Source organism: Scyliorhinus canicula, chromosome 11, assembly GCF_902713615.1.
Source record: "Scyliorhinus canicula chromosome 11, sScyCan1.1, whole genome shotgun sequence".
Classification (NCBI taxonomy): domain Eukaryota; kingdom Metazoa; phylum Chordata; class Chondrichthyes; order Carcharhiniformes; family Scyliorhinidae; genus Scyliorhinus; species Scyliorhinus canicula.
This window is the reverse complement of record NC_052156.1, coordinates 151,711,345-151,733,129: the sequence shown is the minus strand read 5'-3', so window position 1 is coordinate 151,733,129 and position 21,785 is coordinate 151,711,345. Positions and strand designations below refer to the sequence as shown.

At 49.4% G+C, this 21,785-nt stretch overlaps 1 protein-coding gene across 1 annotated transcript in view; it reads left to right on the top strand.

The window, feature by feature from the left end:
- Positions 1 to 18,460, top strand: part of LOC119973680 (carboxypeptidase A1-like) — a 31,722-nt gene extending 13,262 nt beyond the window's left edge. Inside the window, exons 2-11 of the mRNA XM_038812062.1 lie at positions 3,489 to 3,570; positions 4,786 to 4,920; positions 5,976 to 6,074; positions 6,635 to 6,736; positions 7,520 to 7,621; positions 8,550 to 8,660; positions 10,465 to 10,555; positions 11,087 to 11,286; positions 16,011 to 16,095; positions 18,063 to 18,460. Coding sequence (XP_038667990.1) covers positions 3,489 to 3,570; positions 4,786 to 4,920; positions 5,976 to 6,074; positions 6,635 to 6,736; positions 7,520 to 7,621; positions 8,550 to 8,660; positions 10,465 to 10,555; positions 11,087 to 11,286; positions 16,011 to 16,095; positions 18,063 to 18,247 — 1,192 coding nt within the window. The 3' untranslated portion in view covers positions 18,248 to 18,460. The remainder of the gene's footprint in view (positions 1 to 3,488; positions 3,571 to 4,785; positions 4,921 to 5,975; positions 6,075 to 6,634; positions 6,737 to 7,519; positions 7,622 to 8,549; positions 8,661 to 10,464; positions 10,556 to 11,086; positions 11,287 to 16,010; positions 16,096 to 18,062) is intronic.
- The last annotated feature ends 3,325 nt before the right edge of the window (positions 18,461 to 21,785 follow it).

Genomic DNA, 21,785 nt, shown 5'->3' with positions numbered 1-21,785 from the left:
GGGCTTGTGCAGTATGTTACAATTGAAGTATTGAAAGTACATGGATGTTTGCACATTTTTGCCTTTTTTGCTTTCTTTCTGTTGGTGTCTGTAAATGCTTACAAAGCCAAAAACTACCTCAATAAAATTGTCCATTAAAAAGAAAAGAAATTAAATCTCACTTATAACAAGGAGAAATGCGTTTTCCGCACAAATAGACTGGCCATCCTCGGCTACGTCGTGGAGAATGGAGTCCTGGGCCCAGACCCAGACCGCATGCCCCCTCTTAGAACTCCCCCTCCCTCATTGCCCCAAGGCCCTCAAACGGTGCTTGGGGTTCTTCTCATACTACGCCCAGTGGGTCCCTCAATATGCGGACAAAGCCCACCCACTCTTTAAGGCCACACGATTTCCCCTGTCTGCTGAGGCGCGCCAGGCCTTCAGCTGCATCAAGGAGGACATCGCCAAAGCAGTCATGCGGGCGGTGGATGAATCCACTCCCTTTCAGGTTGAGAGCGACGCCTCAGAGGTAGTTCTAGCAGCCACTTTAAATCAGGCAGGGAGGCCCGTTGCATTTTTCTCCCGTACCCTATCCGCTTCAGAACTCTGACACTCCTCAGTCGAGAAGGAAGCACAAGCCATCGTGGAGGCTGTTCGTCACTGGAGGCACTACCTCGCAGGTAGGAGGTTCACCCTCATCACCGACCAACGATCGGTTGCCTTTATGTTTGACAACTCACAAAGGGGCAAAATAAAAAATGATAATATCCTTCGGTGGAGGATCGAACTCTCCACCTATAGTTACGATATTAAATATCGACCGGGGAAGCTCAACGAGCCCTCGGATGCCCTATTCCGCGGGACATGCGCCAGCGCACAGATCAGCTGTCTGAAAGCCATCCACATGGACCTCTGCCATCCAGGGGTCACCCGGCTTGCCCACTACACCAGAGCCCGAAACCTGCCTTTCTCCAACGAGGAGGTAAAAGCGGTCACCAGGGACTGCCCGATCTGTGCGGAGTGCAAACCGCACTTCTATAGACCAGACAGGGCTCACCTGGTCAAGGCTTCTAGGCCCTTTGAATGCCTTGCGATCGATTTCAAAGGGCCACTCCCCTCCACTAACAAGAACATTTATTTCCTCAACATCATCGACGAGTTCTCCCGATTCCCTTTTGCCATTCCATGCCCTGATATGACCTCCCACACAGTCATTAGGGCCCTGCATAATGTCTTCACCCTGTTCGGTTTCCCCAGCTACGTGCGCAGCGACCGGGGTTCGTCCTTTATGAGCGACGAGCTGCGTCAGTACCTGCTTGACAAAGGCATCGCCTCGAGCAGGACTACCAGCTACAACCCCAGGGGGAACGGGCAGGTGGAGAGGGAGAACGCGACGGTCTGGAAGACCATCCTACTGACCCTCCGGTCTAGAAAACTCCAAGTCTCCCAATGGCAAGAAGTCCTCCCAGACGCGTTCCACGCAATCAGATCCCTCCTCTGTACAGTTACAAATCAAACCCCTCACGAGCGACTCTTCATTTTTTCTAGGGGCACTACCACGGGAGTCTCACTTCCGGCGTGGCTGAGGACACCAGGCCCGGTCCTCCTGAGGAAGCACGTCAGGGGGCACAAAAATGACCCACTTGTTGAAAAGGTGCACTTCCTCCATTCCAACCCCCAGTACGCATTCGTGGAGTTCCCGGACGGTCGCCAGGACACAGTATCCCTTCGGGACCTGGCACCCGCTGGATCCAGCCCCACCCCTACCCCCGCTGAGGAACCCCTTACCCCGTTCCCTATGCTGCCGCCCCCTCGCGCCCCCGATTCCGCAAGCTCACCCCACCGGTTCCACGCGCCAGAACCAGCCCGCCCCCAGCGCCCCCAGTCTCCGGTCGAACCAGAGGTGTATAAAGTTCGGACGAGACCCGCCCCGGAGTCTGCCATCGTACCCCAGCTCTCAACACCCACCCAGCCACCGCAAGAGGCTGCAACCCCGGTGCTCCGCAGATCGAAAAGAACAATTCATCCACCGGACAGACTAACTCTGTGAGCCACCATCCCCTCTGGACTCGATTTTTTTCACAGGGGGTGAATATGGTGAATGTGATTCACACCGGATTATAATCTGTATATACATGTGTCTATATTGTAAGTGCAGTTGCACTACCTGTCCTCCAGGGGGAGTAGCTCTGGGAATGCTCGAGTTGTATGGGGCTTCTCCCTTGGCTCTGCCCAGGACTCCTCCCCCGGAAGCTGCTGTATAAAGATCAGTGCCACATGGTCAGCCAGCCAGTTCACCGAACGTTCAATGGCTAATAGGCTGGCTCTGTTGTGAGTATATTAAAACTGCTTTTCTAATCCTACAAACACGTGTCCGTAGAATTGTTGGTTCCAACAGTCTTCCCCTCCGCTGCCCCGCAAGACATGGCGGCTTGATCTTGTGGGGCGGCGGAGGGGAAAGAATGCGTCCCTTTGAGACGCCGGCCCGACGATTGGTGGGCACCGATCGCGGGCCAGTCCCCTCCCAAGCACGGTCGTGGTGCTCATTCCCCTCTCCGCCCCCCACAAGCCACAAAACAGCTGTCGGCGCCATGTTCACGCCGGCAGCGGCCAGGTGTGGTTGCCGCCGGCGTGAACCAGTTGGGAACGGCAGGCCGCTCGGCCCATCCGGGTCGGAGAATCGCGGGCCGCCATGAAAAACGGCGGCCCGCGATTCTCCGAGCAGCGTGTCGCGTTTTGCGACACGCCATTTTGGGGGGGGTGGGAGAATCGTGGGGGGTGCCAGAGCAGCCCTCCCGCGATTCTCCCACCCGGCATGGGAGCGGAGAATCGGGCCCAGAGTCTTTGAATCTTTTTAAGGCAGGAATAGATTCTCGATTCACAAAGGGTGAAAGGTTATTGGGCATAGGCAGTAATGTGGGGTCGAAGTTACAATCAGATCAGCCATGATGTTACTGAATGGCTGAACAGTCTCGAGGGGCCGAGTGGCTACTCCTGCTCCTAATTCATATGTTCATAGGTATCTTCGTAATATGGATGGAAATAGTCTGAACCTTTCCCTGAAAATGCACCGATTGCCTGATACAATGTCACTTATTTAATGGCCTGCGGTCTCTGGCAACCTGATTATCGGCCTCTATACCCTTCCCGCTTCATATCTCTTCCCATGAACTGGTAATGTCTGTTAGATCTCACGCCTGACTTTGAGACACCACAGGCTGCAGACCAAGTCTGGAAAATGGGATGAAAATAGATAGGTGCTTTATCCCACAGCCAACATTATTGCAACAGATTATCTGGTCATTTACCTCATTGCTGTTTGTGGAACTTTGCTGGCAAATTGACTGCAGTTTGCTACATTTCAACAGTGACTACACCGTAAAGTACCTTGCTGTGGGTCATCCCGAGGCCAGGAAAGGATGCTATAAATATGCAAGTTTTTTTCTCTCTTAATAATTAACCAAAAACCCCAAAATATAACACCGGTACTAATACTGGTCTTCTTACAGGGATCAGGTCTTCCGGATTACGCCCAGAGATGAAGAACAGATGAGCCTAGTGATGTCCTTGGAGGATCAGGAGCATCTCCAGGTGAGTCAAATTGTAAAATTGCACCTCTCACCATAGGCTACAGAGGGAGCTCCAAACACATGGGAACCCTTCTATCAGTGGAGAGCCCATGGCATTGCTCAAAGATGGACCAAAGTCTGCATCATCATTGGAATGTTGCCATGTTAATTTGTCCTGTCCCTTTAAGACTGCCACTCACACTGGGCTCAACAGCAATGAGGTTTTGTAGCTACTAACAGACTGCCGGGAGCACAGAGCAGATCTAACCGCCTGTAAAGCTCAGGCTCTGGGCCAATAAATGACTTTCTCCCCTTTTTTAAAAATTTAGTTTGCCTGTAGTGCCTTTACCGTGATGAAATAACCTTCACAGGTGCATTATCAAACAAAGTACAGCACCAAGCCAAACAAGGAGATATTAGGTCAACTGACCAATGGCTTGGTCAGAGAGGAAGATTTTAAGGAGTGTCTTAAAGGAGGGGAGCGAGTGAGAGAGGCGGAGAGGTGTAGGAAGGAAATTCCAGAGCTTAGGACCAAGGCAACTTGAAGGCACAGCCATCATTGGTGGAGCAAAAGAGGCCAGAATGAGAGGAGTGCAGAGGGCTGTGGGGTTAGAGGGGATTACACGGGTAGGGCGGCCAGGACCATGGAGGGATGTGAAAACTCATTTTCCAGCTGTTCCCGCGGGTGGGATCTTCCAGTCCAGCCGAAGGCACCCCCCCCCCCCCCCCCCCCCCCCTCGCTGTGGATTCCCTGGGGGCGGAGGATGGGAACAATGGGAAAACCATTGGTAGCAGCTGGGCCAGAAGATCCCACTGTTGCGGCGCCTCCACTGTCGCAAAACATGCTGTGCGGGGGAGGAGCTGGCAAACCCTGTCAAGGTATGTGATGGGTTTGATCAGTAACTCATTGATTTTCCTTCCTGTTATATTTCCTGCCATCTGAAGTAAAATAAAACTGGGTTCAGACAACGTACAGTGTGAAGGCTCCCACAGTATATTCAGCAGCTTACCATTGAGAGGGAGCCAACATATTACACACAGTGACCAGAAACATTGTGCGGGAACATCTGGTTTTTGGGAAAAATCCTGCTTCCAATGAGAACACCAGATGCTGTATTATGCTGTACACTAGTCGGCAGGTTTTTACCTGGAAATGCAGCCTATATTATATAATGTAGTGCAGAATATATTCTATATGTTAAATTTAACCATAATTTTCCTCTCCCTCTCTCTCCAGCTTGATATATGGCGCCGTCCAGTCAAGTCTGACCTCATTATAGATGTCCATGTCCCAGAGAACAGTCTTCAGTCTTTCAAAGTGTTTCTGGAGCACAATGGTATTCAGTATTCAGTGATGATCGAAGACCTGCAGGTAAAGACACCAAACTAATCCAGTTGGAGGGGCGACAATTGGGCCCGGTTTCTTGGACCGGCGAGGGAGATATTTGGCCTGGTTTCCCATTCTTAATTTTATTCTAGGAGTCCTTGCTGGGCATGTAAATGAATGGGATGTGTAGGAGTCTGTGCAAGTGGCTGTGGATATGGGCTGTGTGTGAGGGCCTATGAATGTGTTGGTGGTGTGTGTGTGACTGTCTGCACTCGTGTGTGAGTGTAGAGCGTAAGGTATGCCTACGACCCATATGTGAGTATGACCATGTGTATGAAGGTATGCAAACTGGAGAGTGCACGGGGTTGTGTGTGCTTGTTGGCGTATGCATACGTGAATGGGTGGACAGTTGGAGGTATGTAGGGGTGCGTCCTGTCCATTCTGCGTGTTGGTTTGTAACGCTGAGAATGGAATAACATTTTTAAAAATGTGAGCAGATTTGTGTTTGTTTGGGTGAGTATGAAAGGGATCCATCGTGGTGGCATATTTGTGTGTGGATGGAATGCATGTTTGGTTGTGTATGTGAGTAGGGTTGTGTGTTTGGAGGTATTTAGGATACTTGATTACATCAGTGGAGGGGTGTGTGTGTATGATGTGCTTGGGGTTGTATGTGAGTATATATGATTGGGGGGTATTTGTTTGGGGTATATGGGGTATGTATTTATGTGACTAGAGGGGTGTATGTGTGTAGATGTGCCTGAGAGGATGTCGGAAGTGCCAGATAAGAACAAAATTAGACAAGAACAGTTGGTTTGTGATGGCTGCAGCATTAGGTAACCTGCTGAGGGGGGAGGGGAAGGGAGAAATAAATGGAAACAAAAACGACTATTAACGATACCAGTCTTCCCACCCAACATCACTAAAACAGATTAACTGGTCATTTACCTATTTGCTGGTTATGGGATCTCGCTGAGCACTAACAGCCTGTTGTATTTCCCTGCATTACAAAAGTGACAACAGCTGACAAATATCTATGTGAAGCACTTTGGGATGAGCCGAGAGAGCGATAAGTTCTTTACAAAGCCACGTCTTACCTTTAGGTGCTAGTTGATGATGAGAAAGCCAAAATGGAGCAAGTGACCATGATGGAACGTACCACCTCCTCCTTCAACTACGGCACCTACCACACTCTAGACGAGGTATGCACTCGGGGAAGGTGTTACATCACATTTCTCCACTTGTTCTGACAACACTGTGATGTAAGGTTGGGGGCTTGTGTGTGGGGATGGGGGGGGGGGGGGGGGGGGGGGTCACACATCCAGGTGGATATAAACCTGGCATCAACCAGCTCTTGATGCTCTTGGTCACTGTGTGAAGGCCATCCAGGTACGGTCGATGAAAGTATAAGCGAGGGTGGGACAGGGACAAGCAGAAGGAAAGAACAGTGGACCCTCAGACTCCCTCCCACCACAGACCTTTCACTCACTCTCCTCCACAGAGTGGAGACATCTCATCAAACCTTAATCTCATTAGACATGCCCAACCACTTACCTTAGCTGTTATGACAGATCTGAATTGTCAATTATTAGTTGGACTGTTAGTGAGTATGACCAGGGCTAGCTCGAGTGGTTAGTGTATATAACCATTGCTGGAGTTTTTACAATCACCAACTTCCTTTCATGCACCCGTTCCCCTCCTGTCCCTCTTCACAGAAATGTTCGCCTGCAATGTTTTGATTTATCTTTAACCTTTGCCCCAGATCTACAGTTGGATGGACAGTCTTGCTGTTGAGTTTCCAGGACTGGTAGAGAAGCAACAGATTGGGACATCGTTTGAAGGCCGCCCACTCTATGTGTTAAAGGTATGGAAAAGATTGTAATTAGGGACTAATTATTCATAGGCCTCTTACCACTGAGTTCTTTACAGCCAGTCGGAAAGGAGGGGTTGAAAGTTGAATCTTTCTCCGAGCTGTGAGGATCATTGGGCAGTTCTAACCCCACCAGGGGGCTTGGGCCCAGCTGGCCATGTGGAGCCATCACTGGCTTGGTTGTCATCCCAGGCCCAAACCTGGGCCTTTGTTCCAGGTCCTGGCTTAGTCAGTAGAGTCCCCAAAGCCCAAAACAAGCTTGTTCAGTCCTCACAGAAAGAAGAAGAATCTTCTCCCGTTGGTGGGATTTAACTCAACACCAAAGCAGACAAAACAATTTGAGTGGATCAGACACGGGCTGTAGGGTTGGCAACGCTGGACAAATTCCTGGAGATTTTACCACCTCGTCCAGTTAAACCAACTTTTGTTAATCCTTCACCAATATTATATGTGGCACACTGGGAATCAGCTGGTAAATGCACTATGATTGAAGGATGTGTTTCCATGAGGACTAACTTTCCTCATTAGCTTTTGTGGTAGAAATTATTGCTTGGGTACGGTGGGGAAATTTGACTCGATCCAGTCACAGAGCCTGGCCCCCTGGTATTTGGTCCCTTTGATGGAAAATCAGGCAGATTCTGTTGGAGTTATGCTCTCAGTTTCCTCTCTGCTTTGCCCAGACGAAGCTTTAAGCCTCCTAAGTTCCAAGGAGGGAAATCTGCCCTTTTGTTCAGGGCCGTGTTCCTCCTCGTAACCATATCCCATTCACTTTGACAGTTCAGCACCGGTGGAACTGGGCGCCCAGCGATCTGGATTGACAGCGGGATCCATGCCCGTGAGTGGGTCTCCCCCGCCAGCGCGATCTGGATGGCGAAGAAGGTAAACAAACACACACTCAGTGGACGTGTTAGACGTGGTTAACAGCCAATCCTCGATCAAACTGAGCCAGGTCTGGAGTCCATTCCTGCTCTGTGCTCGGTTCGCTGACCTCAATACTTGGAGGTGGGAGGAGTCATGAGGTGGACGGGGAGGGACGGTTGGCCTCAGGACCCTGGGGAAGGGAGGTAGCAGGGAGGCAGTAGAGTCAGCCTCAGCGATTGACAGACCTTGGTGGCAGGGTAGCTGATTCCACCCCCTGGGTTTAACTGTTTCCTATTCTGTCTCACTCTCTTTATCGGTTTTTACCCCCATTTAATTTTCTTTCTCTTCATTTTACTCTGTCTCACTCATTCTACCTCTTTATTTGTGGCTTGTTCTGGCTCTCTCATCCAGCTTGCTCGTTCACTATCTTGCTATGTGTGACCTGTTCTATCTCATTCCCCGTCTCCCTCTCTACTCTTTATCTCCCTCAGTCTACCTCTCTCTATTGGTTTCTCTCACTTTGTTTTTCTCTTCTCTCACTTGCTTTTATTTCTCTTTTGTTTCATCCACTATCAGGAGGCAAACAGGGTTTGTGAGCACTGTGCTGGATGGCAGTGTAGGTTCCTGGGGGGGTGTTACTGAGATGTGCCAACCTGAACTCGCCGGGTTTGATCCCTGAATGATGCACGGCTGCTCAAATCTGCCAAACGTGAACCCAGTCCTGAGCAACACTGAGGAAAAGAGCGGGGATCAAACTTGTGAGCTGGTTTAGCTCACTGGGCTAAATCGCTGGCTTTTAAAGCAGACCAAGCAGGCCAGCAGCACGGTTCGATTCCCGTCCCAGCCTCCCTGGACAGGCGCCGGAATGTGGCGACTAGGGGCTTTTCACAGTAACTTCATTGAAGCCTACTTGTGACAATAAGCAATTTTCATTTTCATTTTCCAGATCACCGGTGACTATGGCCGGGATCCCTTCATCACCGCACTGCTGAGGAAGATGGACATTTACATGGAGATTCTGGTGAACCCAGATGGTTATGTTTACACCCACACCAAGGTCAGTACCCCAGGGGCTTCCAGCTTGATTGAGCAAATCCGACACCTCCAAACTTGGATTAGTCTCTGTCAATATTCACCACAAACACCTTCCTTCGATCCCCAATGTGAAGGAGACAGCCTGCTTATGACTTGAGCAATACATTATGTGATGTGCACAAACTGACAGTTCAGTAAACGCCTGTGGTCTGGTCACTCATCACAGTGCCGTTTGTGGGAGCTTGCTGTGCATTTCCTTTACATCATAGCCGCATTTTAAGAAAGTACTTCATTGGTTGGAAAACACTTGGAAACGTCCTGAGATCATGAAAGGCGCCATATAAATGCAAGTTCCTTCTTTTTCCTCTGACCCCCATGAGGATGTTGCAAATCCTTGCGCTCTGAGCAAATGAGAACACTAGCAACAGCTTCTGTTTTAATGTCCCAAAGCGCTTCATAGGGAGCAGCATAAAACAACATTGATATTGATACTGAGGGAGCTATTATGTCACATGGCCAAAAGTTTGGTCAAGGGTCTTAAAGGAAGCGAGGTGGAGATATTTCGGGAGGGTATTCCAGAGCTTTGGGTGTAGCCAGGTGAAGGTGTGGCCATCCATGGTGGACGCGATTACCGTCAGGGATGTTCAGGAGGCCAGAATTAGAGGAACGTAGATATCGGGGTTCTCGGGCTGGAGAAGATTACAGAGAAAGGGTCCTGGAAGGATTTCAAAACATGGATGAGATTTCGAAAATTAAGCTGCTGCTTTGACCAGGAGACAACGCTGATCAGTGAGCACAGGGGGTGGCAGGTCAGTGAGCACAGGGGGTGGCAGGTCAGTGAGCACAGGGGGTGGCTGATCAGTGAGCACAGGGGGTGGCAGGTCAGTGAGCACAGGGGGTGGCAGGTCAGTGAGCACAGGGGGTGGCAGGTCAGTGAGCACAGGGGGTGGCAGGTCAGTGAGCACAGGGGGTGGCAGGTCAGTGAGCACAGGGGGTGGCAGGTCAGTGAGCACAGGGGGTGGCTGATCAGTGAGCACAGGGGGTGGCAGGTCAGTGAGCAGAGGGGGTGGCAGGTCAGTGAGCACAGGGGGTGGCAGGTCAGTGAGCACAGGGGGTGGCTGATCAGTGAGCACAGGGGGTGGCAGGTCAGTGAGCACAGGGGGTGGCTGATCAGTGAGCACAGGGGGTGGCAGGTCAGTGAGCACAGGGGGTGGCAGGTCAGTGAGCAGAGGGGGTGGCAGGTCAGTGAGCACAGGGGGTGGCAGGTCAGTGAGCACAGGGGGTGGCAGGTCAGTGAGCACAGGGGGTGGCAGGTCAGTGAGCACAGGGGGTGGCTGATCAGTGAGCACAGGGGGTGAGAGGGGAAATGGGACTTTTTGCGAGTTCATAGAATCATAGAATCCCTACAGTGCAGAAGGAGGCCATTCGGCCCATTGGGTCTGCACCAACCATTCAAAGATCCCACACAGACCCAATCCCCATCTTATCCCTGTAACCTTTGGACACTAAGGGGCAATTTATCATGGTCAATTCACCTACCCCTGCACATCTTTGGACTGTGGGAGGAAACTGGAGCACCCGGAGGAAACCCACACAGACACGGAGAGAATGTGCAAACTCCCCACAGTTACCCAAGGTCGGCATCGAACCCGGGTCCCTGGTGCTGTGAGGCAGCAGTGCGAACCACAGCGAATTATGACACGGGCAGCAGAGTGTTGGATGACCTCAGGGTTACAGAGCATAGACTGTGGGGGACCATCAGGAATGTATCGGAGTAGTCGGATCTGGTGTAAAGCTGGTGTTCTGATCACATGATCTTTTTCTAGAACCGAATGTGGCGGAAGACTAGGTCCCTGATCCCTGGAAAGAAATGTGTTGGGGTCGATGCCAACAGGAACTTTGATGCTGGGTTTGGAGGTGTGTGAGATTTTCTTTTCTTCTTCTTCCTTTAGCTTCATGAGAATAATTACCCTCAAGGCTGGGCCTAAGGGCATCAGGTAATGAGTTCCCGAGAGCTATTTGACCACTGTAGGCATCGCCGCTGTGTCTAGTCTTACTCTACCTGGCATCTTCACACAGAGGTTGTAGGGAAGGTGGGCTGAGGGAGTTGTGGTTTTCACTGACTAAGCCACCAGGTGTCAGAATCCTGGCTGAAGCTTCCTCTTCCCAGGAATACAGAGACTAGGATTGGGTTAACTGAAGACAAGAGAATTCCAAAATGTCAAGTCAGGACCACGGCTGGAAGTAAGAGGGTGCGGGCTTCAGGGATGCACAGGGTCAAACTTGGTTACGATGCCACTGTGGTTGAACAGCTGGTCGCTGCCATTTTGGACAAGGTGGTGGCCGGTGCCTGGGAATTAGCACCAGAGGAGGACGATGGGCTGAGAGCAATAGGGAGGAACACAGGGCTTTGTGTAAAGTTTAATGACTGCTGCTGCCATGTGACAGGTCCTGGAACCAGTAACAATCCGTGCATGGAGACATACCGCGGGCCCTACCCCAACTCTGAACCTGAGGTCGCAGCCATTGTGAACTTTGTGCAGAGTCACAGAAACATCAAGAGCTTCATCACCATCCACAGTTACTCTCAGCTCCTCATGTTTCCTTTTGGTTACAAGTGTGTGCCCCCTGCTGATTACCAGGAACTGGTAGGTCAAACCTTCTTTACATTCTTTATTGTCGATTTGTTTACAGCGTTTCCCCCCCCCCCCCCCCCCCCCCCCCGGCCCCTCCTCCTCCTCCTCCATCTCCTGTGAATATTTCCTGGACAGGCTGGGCATCTCGATGGGGTGAGGGGACACTTTCACCGAAACTGAGTTCTTCTCCATTAATTCCTCAGTCTATTCACCATCCCCAGCAGACCCAGTGGTGTCCTGCTCCCTGGCCTGTCGGGAGGAATCACTGATGATATTTTCCTCCCCAGTCCAGAGCCACCGCCGCCGAGTTGAATGTCTCGGGTTCAATCCCCGTTGAGACCACTTGACATTCAACACTGACCAAAAATGGAACTGGGAGACCTCACCATGGCGTTGTTCAGCACTGGTCCACACAAACGTGTATCAGGCCAAACGGACTCGGGGGTGTCTCCCAGGCTATCGGACTCCCCAGGGGGTCAAGCTCTGGACAGGGTGGTACCCTGGTACTCCTGCTGCTGCCCAGGCACCTTGGCACTGCCATGGTGCTGTGGGCAGCAGTCAGGCTGGTGGGGCACTGCCAGGATGCCAGATGCTAGGCTGGATGTGCCAAGGTGCCAGGTTGCCCGAGTCAGGGATCAGGGTCCTAATGAGGTGGGGTAAGGGGGGGGGGCTCCAGGACCCCCTAATAGATAAGTAGGGGCATTGGGGGGTGCGGGGAGGCTTTGGAGGCCTGCGGTGGGGAGTCCAAGGGAGGTTGAGAGTTCAGGGCAGCATTTACAAATGGCTCAGCTCAAAACAGGACTCTTTTTTCTCATGATTTCAGATTTCCAGCTTTTTGCTTTTATCTATGTGTTTCGTCGAGTTTGAATGCATCCTCTTAAGTGCAGGGAAAGACTCTGTTAATCTGTCAGATTATTGAAGTGTTGTGAAGGATCTTTTTCTTGGGCCCTCTAATCCAGGCATCAGCAATGGCTCAGTTGGTAGCTCTCCTCTCTCGGAGTTAGAAGGCTGTGGGTTCAGGTCCGATCTGGACTGATAGCTACACTGTTGGAGATGTCATCCTTCATCCGGGATGTTGAGATCCTGCCTTCTCTCTCAGGAGGATGTGCAATATCCTCTGGGGCGTTTTAAAGGAGAGTGAGGAGGTCTCTTGGTTTTACAACTTAAGAGCGACTGCCCTTCAAAATGTGCTTCAGAGTTTGTAAAGTGCTTTGGGATGTCCTGGGATCATCAAAGGTGCTAAATGAATTCAATTCTTTAGTTTCTCATTTCACATTCCTTCCTTACACTTTAGCAACAGGGTCTATTTATACATAACCCACCCACAATGGCTCGGTGGATCCCATGATACAGTGGGCTTTATGTGGGCCATGGAGGAATTTGGGTAGCATGGTGGTGATGTTATTGGACTAATATCAGAACTGGTTGTGTTGTTCCTTGTGTCTTAATAATGCTCGTAGTCTCAAAGTTGGTGACGATGCTTTATTGTGAATTCGTTCTGTCTTCAGAGCTTAACTTACGGCTACCTCAAATGCTGCCTGCCTGTGTGTCTGTGTCTTGCTACCAGTTCTCCCTTCCGTGAAGTGTGTCCTCACTTCCTGTCCCTGTGTAATTATAGCTCTCCCGTGCTCCCTCTAGTGCTTGCTCAGTTGTATTGCATCTACACTGATACACAATCACCACATCCCCCCTTTTTTCTTTACATATTTTCTGTACATTGTTAAAGAAAATTGTACAAAACAGTTACTTATGATATTTGTATCTATACAAGTGATGGTGCTATTGCATATTTTACAAAGCCAATTCATATTTATGAGTCCAATCTTAATAAATTTGTTCACTGAGTTTTTTTCTTTTGTTGTTGTTGACGTGGTGATATTGATATTGCAACTCCGTTGTGAATGTTGTCAGTGTTCTTGTTATTGTAAATAACCAATACGTCATCCCATGGTGTTTGCATGGTCGAACCACTGATGTTGACTGACTTTTTTCTGTGCTTGTGGTATCGATTTAGTATGTCATCTGCCTTGAAAGCTGGTGTGCTTGCTTGTTCTGGAGCAGATGTGAGTTTGTGCGATTCGTTGTCATCCCATGGCATGTTTGTAGTCTTGTCATTGCTTTGCAGTGTGCTGTGGCATTGTCCTTCATGTGCAGAGTTGTACCATTTTGTACAAGTCGTTGTTTCATTGCTGTTGTTTCTGTTGTTCCTGTCTTTGTTGTTTTCATTGCCGTTCTTGTTGCTGTTTTTGTCGTTACTGTCTTTGATTTTGTCACTATCTTTGTTATGCTTCATGTTGGTTTTGTTCTTCTTGTAGTTTTTGTCATTGTGCTTGTAGTTTTTGTTGGTGCTGTTGTTGTTCTTGTTTCTGCAGTGCTTCTTGCGAGTTTTGTTGTTCTTGTCGCGCTTCATGTTGCTTTTGTTCTTGCTGTTGTTGTTCTCATTTCTGCTGTGCTTCTTGTGGCTTTTGTTTTTCTTGTTATGCTCAATGAGTGTCCCGTGTGGATAATTTGAGTAATTGTCACAGTTATTGGTGCGAGTGTCCTTTGTGGAATCTGTTACATTGAATGTTTCGTCTCGAGAATGGTGAGAATGATCTGATGTTGCATTGATGCTGTTGACATCAGTCATTTGTGGTGGATTTGATTCGTCGTCTTTGCTTTCTTGGTGCTCCTCTTCTGGAGTCAAAATCTGCATAGTTTCTATTGGCGTGATCTCTTTGGACTCTTGGGTGGCCCTACTCTGTGCTTCTGTGCAGACAAGCTGAGAACTGTCAGTCTCGCTGTGATCCTGTACCTCCTGTATGTCGAGTGTGATCACCTTGTCACTGTTTTCGCATGCAGTGGGTAGATGTACATTGCCTTCTTCTTGATTATGTGAGCTTGGTAGACTTTCATAGTCTGCTTGCGGTTGCTCAGATAAGGCGGGTTGACCTTCATGGTCTTGTTCATGCATGGTGTTCGCCAGGGAGTGTTTGCTTGCTTCCCTTTTGGAGTCTTTCATCACTTTCACTGTGGAGCCTGTCATCGCTCTTTCTGTGGAGTCTTTCTGTGCTCTCTGTGTGTCTGTGTCTTGCTACCAGTTCTCCCTTCCGTGAAGTGTGTCCTCACTTCCTTTTACAGCTTTAAATATCTTGCTTTCAATTTTCGGGCATTTCCCTTTTAAGTAGGCGTGGTCCGGATCCTCAGACGTCATGACGCTCATGATGTCATGCATAGGAATCAATCGCGCATGCGCAAATCGGCCTTCCTTTACTGTGCGGTTTTGTGTCCATTGCGCATGCGTGGTTTGCGCATGCGCATAACGGTCAGCAACAAGAACAACACAAAATGGGTGCTTGTACATGCGCATGCGCGGCTTCTGTTTCCTGCGCATTCGTAGACGCAGATTTTAGTTCTTTGTCTCCCAGAGACTGTAAAATGTGCTCCGACGCCATTTTATCGCGGATTTCAGCATTTTTTCTTTCTGAAAGTTGTAAGTTACCTTTTCCTTTCGATCTGGACTGGATTTCAGCGTTTTGGCTTTGTGAAAAATTTATTCTTCTTTTTGATCTGTACTTTTCACTCGCGATTTCTTGACTGAACCCTTTCTGTTCTTTTAGTGATTGTTTGAGTTTTGCATCACTCAGTCTCTGTGCAGTTTGGCCTCTGAGCATACTGTGCTGTTCAAATTCCATACAGTACTCTTCAAATTTTTTTAGTATTATTTGTAAGTTGTTGCTGTCTTCAGCTTTTGAGTATTTAAGTCCATTATATACTTTCCTAGCTTCATGTCCTGCGATGAGCATTGCTATTTTAATTTTGTCTGAGGCTGCTGCTAAATCATTAGTTATGATATAAAAATCGAACATTTGTTTAAATATTTTCCAGTCATTTCTTACATTGCCGGTTGTGTCCAGCTGAGGTGGGCGTCCAACCCACATCTTCGAATAAGCGAGGTCTTCCCAAGTCGAATGTCCAATAGGAGTTCTTCTTGCCATTTTGGTCTTTCTGTGTCTGCAGCTGAGTTGTCTTGTAGTAAGCGTCTGAAGCCACACCTGGTACCATGTGTTGTTCCTTGTGTCTTAATAAAGCTCGTAGTCTCAAAGTTGGAGAAGATGCTTTATTGTGAATTTGTTCTGTCTTCAGAGCTTAACTTACGGCTACCTCAAATGCTGCCTGCCTGCCTGTGTGTCTGTGTCTTGCTACCACTTCTCCCTTCCGTGAAGTGTGCCCTCACTTCTTGTCCCTGTGTATTTATAGCTCTCCCGTGCTCCCTCTAGTGCTCGCTCAGTTGTATTGCATCTACACTGATACACAATCACCAAACTGGTTACATCTGGAACAAAAGAAAAGCTAGTATCAGTAATGGTGGCCATAAAACTACCAGATTGTTGTAAAAACCCACCTGCCTCACTAACACCCTTCGAGGAAAAGAAATCGATTGGCCAAATGTGACTTCAGGCACACAGCAACATGGTTAACTCTTAATTACATTCTGAAATGTAAGGCTCAGTTGTAGTAAGGATGGGCAATAAGTGCTGGCCTTGCCGGTGACCTTCACATCCTGTGAACAATTAATAATTTTAAAATACTTCCCAATACACAAGGGGTAGATCGTGGGAAGAGATTAATGGTTGGGTAGATCCATGACCTTTTCTAATTCTGCTCTTATTTTCTATGATTGGTGCTGCAGACTGGACCACGGGAAGTAAGTAACATGATCGGTGAAGTGTGCTGATTCTGTTTTCTCCCCGCAGGAGGCGCTCGCTAAATCCGCTGTCAGCTCTTTGACCACACTGTACGGAACACGGTATAAGATTGGGTCTATCTGTGAAGCAATCTGTAAGTACAGTAACTGTGCGAGCAACAGGCACACAGACCGGGTCAAAGCTTTCTTTCTGTCTGAGTCATCCTTGGCTGAAACTGCAAACACGCTTTCTCCTCAGTCAGAAGGTCATGGGTTCAAGTCCCAGGGTACTGAGCAGTCCAGGCTGACACTCCAGTGCAGTACTGAAGGAACGTTGCAGTGTTGGAAAATGATGCCCTCTCGGGGTGGACATGAAAAGATTTCATGGCACTATTTTCAAGAAGCCTTTGGGGGGGGGGGTAGGGGGGTAGGGGGGGGGGGGGGGGGAGGAGGAGGATTCTCCCTGCTGTCCTGATCCAATATTTATCCCTCAACCAACAACATTGATCATTACCATATGTGGGAGCTGATTGTGGACTAATTAGCTATACATTTCCTGCATTGCAAATGTGACTACACTTCGGAAAACACTTCATTTAGGTGGCACAGTGGTTAGCACTGCTGCCTCACGGCGCTGAAATCGGTGGCACAGTGGTTAGCACTGCTGCCTTGTGGCGCTGAAATCCTGGGTTCGATCCCGGCCCCGGGTTACTGTCCGTGTGGAGTTTGCACATTCTCCCCGTGTCTGTGTGGGTCTCACCCCCACAACACAAAGATGCGCAGGATAGCAGGATTGGCCACGTTAAATGTGACATTTTGGTTTTAGAAAATATTTTATTAAGGCATTTATAATTTAAACATTTTAAACTAAGAGATCCAACAAACACAAAAGACCCACAATAACATACCCATCTCCCCATCTCCCCCAAGCATAAACCCTAATGATCATGGTCCATGTAACTACTCCAGCTCACGGTTCTCCCCTTCATTAGAATTCCTACCCTTATTCGTCACTTCCATGCTCCCCCCCCCCCCCCCCTTTTGACGGTCAGTTTTCCTTGAAGAAGTCGATGAAAGGCGGCCACCTCCGAGCGAATCCCTGTAGTGAACCCTTTAAAGCAAACTTGATTTTCTCTAGCCTAAGAAACCCTGCCATGTTGCTGACCCAAACCCCCGACTTCGCAGGCTCCGAGTCCCTCCATCCCAACAGAATCCGTCTCCGGGCCACCAGGGAGGCAAAGGCCAAAACGTCGGCCTCTCACCCCCCCCCCCCCCCCCCCCCCAAATGGGCTCCCGGATCTTCTGACACTCCAAATATTGCCACCTCTGGACTCTGAGTCACCCTCCCTTGCAGAACCTCTGACACGACATCCTCAAATCCCTGCCAAAATCCCCTCAGCCTCGGACAGGCCCAAAACCTATGTACACGGTTCACAGGACCCCCCCCCCCCCCCCAAGCTGGCCTCCACCTCCTCAAAAACCTGCTCATCCGGGCCACAGTCATACGAACCCTGTGGACCACCTTGAACTGGATCAGGCTAAGCCTGGCACACGACGAGGGCGCATTCACTCTTCTCAGGGCCTCGTCCCATAACCCGACTTCCTGCTCCCTCCCAACTCTTCCAACCCACTTCCTCTTCACCTCCCCTATTGGAATCCCTTCCCACTCCATCAGTTCCTTATATATTTCTGAGACCCTCCCCTCCCCAACCCTTGTTTTTGACATCACCTTATCCTCTAGCCCCCTTAGTGGGAGGTGAGGGATGCCCGGGACCTGCCTCTAAACAAAATCCCGCACCTGCAAGTACTGGAACCCATTCCCCCCCGGCAGCTCAAACTCCTCCTCTAGCTCCTCCAATCTCGGGTAACCATCCTCAATGAAAGGATCTCCAAATCTCTCGAACCCTGTCCGCTGCCACCTCCCAAAGCCCCTGTCCAGCCCCCCCGGCAATTAAAAAAAAAATCATTTAATTGGTCGTAAAATGCTTTGGGATGTCCTGAGGTTGTGAAAGGTGCTATGTAAATGAAAAACTATCTTTCAAGTGAGGAAATGCACAGGCTACGATGACAAAACGCTCTTGCGGTTGAATTGTTTGTCTTACACTCTCCTTTTCCATTTTAGACCAGGCCAGTGGAGGCAGCATTGACTGGACATACAACCAGGGCATCAAGTACTCCTTTGCCTTTGAACTCCGCGACACTGGTCGTTATGGGTTCATGCTACCCACCAGGCTGATTCTCCCCACTGCTCAGGAGACTTGGCTGGCAATGAAGACAATCATGGAGCACGTTAGCAATCGCTCATGAAACAAATACCAACTGGAGCTACACAGAGCCTGAGTCATGGCTAAACTTGTCCTTTGATGATCATTCATTATGTCAGACGTAACGCGACAAATCCCACTGAGCTGCTTCTATTTTACTTGTATTTCTATCAATGTGGTGTCATGTAAATGAATGAGCAACACCCCACTCTGCACCCCTTCCTCAAACAAAAATAAAGATCAGAAAGGGACAATGTTGGCTGATATCCGAAATTCAATCTTTTTAGATTCAGCTAAAGGGTTTCTTACTGGAAACAGGGACAAGTAGAAGTAAAACTATCCTGATTGGCTGATGAAGCTGGTGCTGCATTTACCTCGTATTATTGGCAGCAGTTGTGTAAGGAAGTTTTTTTTTGAAAAGAGAAACTGTGAGGATCATAGGATATCACCCTCAATGAATATTCTGCAACACGAATGAACCCTTCCCACCAATAATGATTGTTAGCAAACCGCCCCCATGTCACTCATGAATGCTCCTCGCCGGTCCTGTGGGCAGCAAGGTAGCACAAGTGGATAGCACTGTGGCTTCACAGCGCCAGGGTCCCGGGTTCGATTCCCCGTTGGGTCACTGTCTGTGCGGAGTCTGCACGTTCTCCCCGTGTCTGTGTGTGTTTCCTCCGGGTGTTCCGGTTTCCTCCCACAATCCAAAGACCTGCAGGTTAGGTGGATTGGCTATGCTAAATTGCCCTTATCGTCCAAATAGGTTAGATGGGGTTATTGGGTTACGGGGATAGGGTGGAAGCGACGGTTTAATGTAGGTCGGTGTGGACTCGATGGGCCGAATGGCCTCCTTCTGCACTATATGTTCTATGTTTTTTTTAAAATAATTTTTATTTAGATTTTCAAAAACATATCAAAAACATAAAATAACAGCAAGAAAACCGTATTAACAACAAAAAGAAAAAACACAATAACCCCCAAAACCAAACCCCCCCCCCCAGTAACTATCCCCCGGTTGCTGCTGCTGGCGCCGGCCTATTTTCCTACCGTTCTGCCAGGAAGTCCAGGAAAGGCTGCCACCGCCTAAAGAACCCCAGTACTGATCCCCTCAGGGCAAATTTCACCCTTTCCAATTTGATAAACCCCGCCATATCATTGATCCAGGCCTCCACGCTTGGGGGCCCCGCATCCTTCCATTGAAGCAAAATCCTCCGCCGGGCTACTAGGGACACAAAGGCCAGAACACCGGCCTCTTTCGCCTCCTGCACTCCCGGCTCCACTGCAACCCCAAAAATTGCGAGTCCCCAGCCTGGCTTGGCCCTGGATCCCACCACCCTCGACACCGTCCTTGCTACCCCCTTCCAGAACTCCCCCAGCACTGGGCATGCCCAGAACATATGGCCGTGGTTCGCTGGGCTCCCCGAGCACCTAGCACACCTGTCTTTGCCCCCGAAAAACCTGCTCATCCTCGTCCCGGTCATGTGGGCCCTATGCAGCACCTTGAACTGTATGAGGCTAAGCCTCGCACAGGAAGAGGAGGAATTCACTCTCTCCAGGGCATCCGCCCACGTCTCCTCCTCAATCTCCTCACTCAGCTTCTCTTCCCATTTACTCTTCAGTTCCTCCACCGAGGCCTCGTCTACCTCCTGCATTACCCGGTATATTTCCAAAATCCTCCCTCCTCCAACCCACACCCCTGGGAGCACCCTTTCCCGTAGCCCCCGTGGGGGTAGCAGAGGGAACCCCTCCTCCTGCCGCCTGGCAAACGCCCTAACCTGCATGTACCGAAACATGTTCCCCGGGGGGGGAGCCCAAACTTCCCCTCTAACTCGCCCAGGCTCACAAACCTCCCCTCCACAAACAGGTCCCTCAACCTCCTAATACCTACCCTATGCCAGCCAACAAACCCACCATCGATGCTCCCTGGAACAAACCGGTGGTTCCCCCGTATCGGGGACTCCGCTGAGCCCCCCACCTCCCCCCTATGCCGTCTCCATTTCCCCCAAAATTTGAGGGTAGCTGCCACCACCGGGCTCGTGGTATACCTCGTTGGAGGGAGCGGCAACGGCGCCGTTACCAGCGTCTCCAGGCTCGTGCCCACACATGACGCCATCTCCATCCTCTTCCATGCTGCCCCTGCCCCGTCCATTAGCCACTTACGCACCATCGCTGCATTGGCAGCCCAATAGTACCCACAGAGGTTGGGCAATGCCAGCACCCCCCTATACCTGCCCCGCTCCAAAAACACCCTTCTCACCCTTGGAGTCCCATGCGCCCATACAAATCCCGTAATACTCCTATTGACGATCCTAAAAAAGGCCTTCGGGATAAGGATGGGGAGGCACTGGAACAGGAACAAAAACCTCGGGAGCACCGTCACCTTGACGGACTGCACCCTGCCCGCCAGATGTTCTATGTTCTAATAGTAAACCTTATCACCAGTAAACTAATTGTTAAAGCCTCTCCCCCAGGTCACGGATAACCCCCCTCCAACTGTTGAAAAAATAATTAACGTGCATTTTTGTAGCACCTCTCACACTCTCAGACAACCCCAAGGCAAAAACACGGCCAATGAAGAACTGAGCAAACTGCAGTCCAGCGATCTGGGTATAGAGCAGACCGATATTCCAGTGCAGTACTTAAGGAGTCCCAGACTGTCTAAGGTGCCATCATTAGGATAAAACCACAGCTTTGCCCGCCCTCTCAGGTGGATGTATAAGATCCAGTAGCTCTATCCAGAGAAGAATATTTGAATTTTCCTGGTGACCTGGTCAATATTTATCTCTCAACCATCATCCAAACAGGTTATTTGTTCCGTGATATTTGTAACTTGGCAACTGTGTTTTCCTACATTAGACCAGGTATTACATTTCCAGAGTACTTCATTGGCTATGAAATACTTTGGGATATTCTGAGATTGTGGAAGGCGCTCTATAAATGCAAGTCATTTCTTTCTTATGAAGTGTGCGTTTGAATACAGCAAAGCCCGACTGCTATCATGAGGTAAAAGGCAGTTAATGCGTTCCCCTGGGTATTGTTTTGTGGGAGGAATGTTGGTCAGGACTCTGGGGGAGCTGCCCTGTGCTTCAAACAATGCAATGGGATCTTTTACATTCAGCTAAACAGCTGGACAAAGCCTTGTCTTAACACAGAGGCAAACACTGAGTCAAGGTGCCACTTCAACATTTAATTGGAAAGCTCTGAAAATACTACACTTCCTCGACATCAATATGGATGCCTAAATGTATCTCAACCTCTGTGTTTCTCAAACTCCCTCTTGTCCCTTAAGGTCTTCCTTAAAATCCATCTCTTTCACCAAGCTATTGATCCCTTTCCTAATCTCGTTCTTTGTCTCGAACCTCACATTGGTCAGATTACACTCCTGTGTAGAGACTTGAGATATTTCTACATTAAAGGGATGATCTAAATGCAAGTTGATGTTGCTGTTGATTGTAGCAGACTGCAACATTTTGGCTAAATGATTGTCCTTAAATTAGGCAAGACATTGATTGCCCTTCTGTTACATCAGGTATATTTTGTTAGTACCTTCCAAACCCTTAAACTTTAACATCTAGAAGGAC